The sequence below is a fragment of the Apis dorsata genome, unplaced genomic scaffold, assembly GCF_000469605.1.
Source record: "Apis dorsata unplaced genomic scaffold, Apis dorsata 1.3 scaffold_758, whole genome shotgun sequence".
NCBI lineage: Eukaryota > Metazoa > Arthropoda > Insecta > Hymenoptera > Apidae > Apis > Apis dorsata.
Window position 1 is genome coordinate 77325 of NW_006263911.1, and position 6217 is coordinate 83541.

Here is a 6217-nt window from a genome sequence, read left to right on the forward strand (position 1 = left end):
GAATTCAAAAAGTTGGATATTATTATTTTATTCCTCATAATAATTTCTTATATAATATTATAATATTACATAATATTTCCTTCTCTTTGTTATCATATTTATCTATACTTGTCTTTGAATATAAAGACTTCTATTATATTATTGATTCGAATTAATTAAATATTATAAAAGAAAATTGATGCAATTAATTTAATATAAATTAATTAAATTAAAATTTAATATAAATGCTATATGATTTAATATAAATGATATAAATATTCAAGCATCATATAAAAAATAAAATGGTTATTTTCTTCTAAAATTAAGAAATAAATATACGAAATAATAATTATTTTAAATTAAGTATAATGATAACAAAATGATCAATTACAAATAATATTAAAATATTAACAATTCAAGAAACTATATATAGAATATTTAATTGAGAAAATATTAATAAGAAGAACCAACAAAATAAAGACCAACAAATATCAAAATAAAATACAGAATAATAATAATTGTTTATTTAAATATTAATACGATATTATATATAAAATTTAATATGATATTATCAATTCTGTTGTATCGAGTATATCAAAGTAAAATATGAAAACGAAGTGCTCAACATCTGAAATGAAACAATTTTTATTAGTTTGAATTAAAATGATGATGTCTTTATTTAAATAAATTACCGTTGTAAATCCTGCATAGCATAGAATGAATACACTAAAGATGTGAAATATACATGCCGTTGAGCTTCGTATCATAATAAATAATAAAATCTTTTGTACCTTTAACGGTACAAAATACCATACTGAAATATATCTGTCCAATGAATAAAGATTTTTTTTTTACTGTTATTGTAATTAATTTAATGAATAAAAATTCGAACTTACAATTCATGAAAAAATTCTTCACTGTAGTTTATAAGTATCTGGCCACTGTGGTTACATAAAAACATAATCACCAAATGATTGGCAAAAATTATAAGAGAGATTAAAATTTCTAATTGATCCTTCTTAATTGTAATCGCATTTACTACCTGTAAAACATTAAAAAAAAAAGTATATTCAATACGATATATCATTTTTAAATTGATTACATTTATTTATTATTACTATTTATTCAATATATACAAATTTAAAGGGTCTCATTTAGTATGTTTCATAAATTCAAAAAATTTTATAAAATCTTATATAAGATTACCTTTGCATATACAGGGTGTCTCATTTTAATCTGTATTTGCACAATTATCTTCTGAATTATTAAAAAAAAATGTTGCATATAAAATTTGTATTTCAAAAAGTTTTCTAATGATAATTTTTGTTTTTTTAAATGAACTTACATATATTTATCGAGAATTTTAACTTATTCCATTATTATATGAATGCTAGTCAAAAAATTATGTTAGTCATTGAAATTCATTTAAAATCACATATAATTATTTAAATTTTGCTTTGATTATAGTCAGAAAATTTTTGATGGAAATAAATTATTTATATGAAGAGTAGTACAGTCATTGTCATAAATACTTTATTAAAGTTATTAGTTTATAAAATTTGAATTTCAATTTGAATTTTTTTCAGAGTTGCATAAATGAAAAAGTTTTTAGAAAAGAATCAGCTATTATATGAAAAATCGCATAAGAGATATCTTCCAAATTAGTTGTGATACTTTTGAAAGAATGGAATATCATTTAGGAACATAATAAATTATTGCATCGATGTGCAAGGATATTTTTTAAAATATATAATAAAAATATATAAAATATATAAAATATATAATAAAAATAAAAAAAGAATTAATTTCTACTAATTAATAATAATGAATGTCGAATAATAACGAATAATCTTGAATGATTTCACAAAAATCATAATTAGGAAAATAAATTTGGAATAGACTAGGATTCTTAAATAAAAATATAATTTATAATAAAATTATAATTTGATTTAAAAAAAAATACAAAATAAAAAGTTTGAGAACTAGAAAAAATTATCACTTAGACAAATCGAAGAATAATCAAAAATATCTATTTTCAAATACAAGTTTCGTAATTCAAAAGATTGTGTGAACAAATTGAAATAAAACCGGTATAAGTGAAAATTCTGACGCGAATGTGCGAATTCATTTATTATTATCATGTAATAAAGAAAAGATACTTACTCGATGCAGATTTATAGCCATTGAAATTACAACTAGAAGAGCAGATATCATAAACTGTTGTCCTGAATTATTTATTATAACATTGATAAGTCTTCCATTACCACATGAAATTCGCGAACGAAATATTATAATATATAAACATAAATATATACAAAATTAATTTATATTAATATCATATTATATTTTACCAACTCGATAGCTTGATTATGAATATCCACTACGCGATAAAGCTCTACGAGTTTCGAATCAATTTGCTTCGGTGAGAGATTAAATATAACTAAATACATAATAATCTTTCGTATTCGATGGCTAAAAACATGATATTTGTAAATAAACATTGCTTAATAAAAAACTTTATAATTTTATTGTTTAAAATTGTTTTATATATATTTGTGTAGTAAATAAAAAAAGTATGGTACATTTTTTAAAACATTATAATTTTAAAACTTTTTTAAAAATTGTATTTAATAATTTAAGTTGCTTTTTCTTTTTTTTTAGAAAAATTTAGCATAATATATAAAAAATTTTTTATAGAAACGACAATTTATTCGCAAAGAACGTAATGAAAAATATTTAAAAAAATTATTTTTTATTATATATTAGACGTTTAATAAAAATTTAAAAAATGTATTATGTAGATTTGTTAGTATTTATGTAATGTGTATGTATTTATGTACATGTACATATTTAAAATTTCAAAATTCCTAAAATCGATCGTTAAAATTTTAATAATGACAAGGCTTAAAATGATAATATTTGAAAGATTTCAAGCAATTTTTTTTATCTGAAAATTTTAATTTTGGTAATAAATTATTATTAAAAAACCGTAATAATGACAGAGAGTCATTTCGTTAATATCTAACAAATAATAAAACCGAAATGAAAATTATACCAAAAAGTTGCTCGAAATTATCTCACAATTATAAATCAAGACATATCGAATCAACCTCTTGAACATATTTGTTTGTATATTAACATTTAATGTATATTACTTAATGTATATTAGACATATATGTATATATTAATACTCTATATAAAGAATAAGAAAAATATAATATTTTAAATAATTTACAAAGATTATACAATCTTGAAATCAATTGTAATCAAATGAATGTTAATTCATATTGTAAAAAATGTTATAAATACAGTAATTGTTAATATTTGTTACATAATAAGTATTATGAGAGAAGGATATGATAAATTACTTACCTAATAATTTTAAACAATATGCCTATATGATAACTATAAACTCCGATTATTGATTCCGTACATATTATAGATAATAATCCAAATGTAACAACAAATAAAAAATCCAAATATAAAATATAAAAATATATAGTTCGATTGATAGAAAATAATGTAGCGTAACGAAGGATATGTATGTGAGATTCATTTAAAGGCATTATGAAATGCATTATTAAAAGATACAATAAAAATATACTAAATAATGTAACAGTTAAAAAAATCACACCTAAAAATTGGAAAAACAATGAATTATGTTTAAACTAGAATATTAATATAATATTATCATTAAAAAAACATTTTTGTTGTAAAAATAAAAAATATTCTGATACTTTTGTTAAAAGTAACAGGTAAAGATAACAAGTAAAAATTACAAATATTATAATTCTTAATATTATATATATAGTTCAAAGATTATATATATAATAAAAAATTTATACAAAAATTAATAAATTTAATAATATACAATTATTTTGAAATATTTAAGTTTTTGCGATGACAAATGTTATAAAAAAATATATATTAATTATATATTATAAATTTACATATTTCTTACGGAAAAGTAAATCGATCCTATGACAAGAATCATCGATGTATTTCGTTCGTATCCAAGTTTCTATTGAATCTTGTATTATACTTTCCTCCATATGCATATGATGAAATAAATATTTTATCTATGCCAAAAAAAAAAAAATGACATATAAAAATATTTTTCTATATTAAAAAGTTTAAAATAATTTTAATTTTTACTCACCATAGGAAAAAATACTATAAAGCTTATATATCGTAGTAAAATAATTATAAGTGGACAAGTTGTAGACAATGTTAAAATACAGTTTCGTAATGTAATTTCAGATCTTAGAAGTGATATAATCTAAAAATTTTTTAATTATAATACGCTTAAAATATTAGATTTTATGATGATTATATATTTATAGTATTTCAATCGCGTTTTTAAATATATTATCATTATTATCATTTAATCGACGTTCTAAAATATGTATAATATACAGTTTATTATAAAACAAAAATATAGACAAAAATAGAAGCAAAATGTAGATATAAAGATAAAAATGTAGATATTGGTTTTAGTATGTTTTTTTTATACATGTATACAAAATCTAGCTAAATAGCATATATAAGAGAATAAAAAATAAAAATTAAAATAAAATTTTTTCGTTTCGTTTTTTGAAAACTAATTGCTCAACCTTCAATTAGATACAAAAAAAATTATAAAAGAAGAATCTTCTATATATGAAAATATATAAAAAATGTAGAATTAAATTTTAAGTCCTTTTTTTAAATGATAAATATATATACGTATATTGATAAAAAACAATTCTACGACGACTTTTAAAATTCACTTCTTTCGAAAAATAATTTTTAAATGAAATAAAATTATGTCGAATATATATATTAACTGGATATTGTATACTTCAAAATGTAATAACTTTTGAATATTATACAAATATATTTTCATGCATTCATATCACGCTAATATATATGTATATATACATATATAATATATGTATATCATTCACAAACTTAAAATCATAATACATTATTATTTCAAAAATAATTATATTATTAATTTATGGAATAGAATATTAATATGCTGTAATAAATAGATATAACACAATATCCTATAAATTATTTCAGTAAAAATACAATGAATTATATAAAGAAAAATTATAATTTTCGTCACCTGAAGTATTACATTGCCAAGAAAAAATATCATTAACAATAATCTTTGAATCCACACATAAATTGAATTATTATACGGCCATAATCCTATGATTTTCAACACAGTACGATAGCTATGATAGTGTTTATCGAATACGTCCATATTTCTAGTCAGATATCGACTGTCATAAAGAACTCAAAGAATCATTTGACTATACCTCGGTTTAATATATTATTCATAAGTATTTTTTTCTCTTGCATTTTCATACAAGTGTTATTTTTTTATAATAGTAATAGTATAATATACAGCAATTGCAGTAAATTACAATCGATCGATTTTATACATACTTTCTGCAAGGAGATTTTTCATAATAGATATTATTTTCGAGAAAATTATAGTTTTCAAGTTTTTTGTTTGTAATAATTATTAATCTTTATTGTCGTTTTTTTTATTTAGTCTTTTCATTATTTTTTCCTCTTCTATTCCAAGTGTTGAGAGCATGAATAGTATCTTTCGGTTATTCTAAAAGAAAACTTCTTTCTTACTTATATCGTTACTTTATTCAATTACGAATACCTCATATAGTTATTTCATTTAATTGAAGTAACAAGAAAAAAATTGGAAGAGATAGATAAAAAAGGAAATATTTTACTCGAATGGTAATAATGTAAGAAAAAGGTTTGCATAATATCTTAAAATACTATATCATATTAATTATTGTCTAAAGTAATTTTTAGATATTGAATGCTGTATTAATATTATTTAAATAATTATCATTTTTAGTTATTTTGTAGAATATATGTAGAATACAATTAATCATTTAATTATTTGAAAGAAGAAGGAATTTTATTATTTTTAATTTGATTTTGAATGAAATTATGCATTATTATAATTTATGTGAAATAAATAAATATAAAGTATATATGAAATATTTTAATATTTTAAATAAAATTCAAAATTTTATTAGAAATATATGATAGAAAACATATATAAATTTATAATTTTTTATTATTAAAATTGAAAATTTATCATAAAATATATATCCTAAAATCAATTGAGAAATCATATGAATGATAAACAATAATTATATAAATTTATAATTATTAATTATTATAAATTTATAATAAGAAACAAATAAATTTGTTGAAT

At 19.0% G+C, this 6217-nt stretch overlaps 1 protein-coding gene across 3 annotated transcripts in view; it reads right to left on the reverse strand.

Annotated features, from left to right (window-relative positions):
• Nucleotides 1-518: 518 nt before the first annotated feature.
• The window catches only part of LOC102675481, a 23535-nt gene continuing 17836 nt past the window's right edge, over nucleotides 519-6217 (reverse strand). The window contains exons 5-9 of one of the 3 annotated variants that reach the window (XM_031513848.1): nucleotides 2335-2451; nucleotides 2143-2233; nucleotides 876-1021; nucleotides 672-804; nucleotides 519-607 (exon numbers count right to left, since the gene is read on the reverse strand). In XM_031513848.1, coding sequence (XP_031369708.1) covers nucleotides 551-607; nucleotides 672-804; nucleotides 876-1021; nucleotides 2143-2233; nucleotides 2335-2451 — 544 coding nt within the window. In that variant the 3' untranslated portion in view covers nucleotides 519-550. Of the gene's footprint in view, nucleotides 805-875; nucleotides 1022-2142; nucleotides 2234-2334; nucleotides 2452-6217 lie in introns of all 3 variants that reach the window. The other 2 variants (XM_031513846.1, XM_031513847.1) reach the window with 2 other exon arrangements.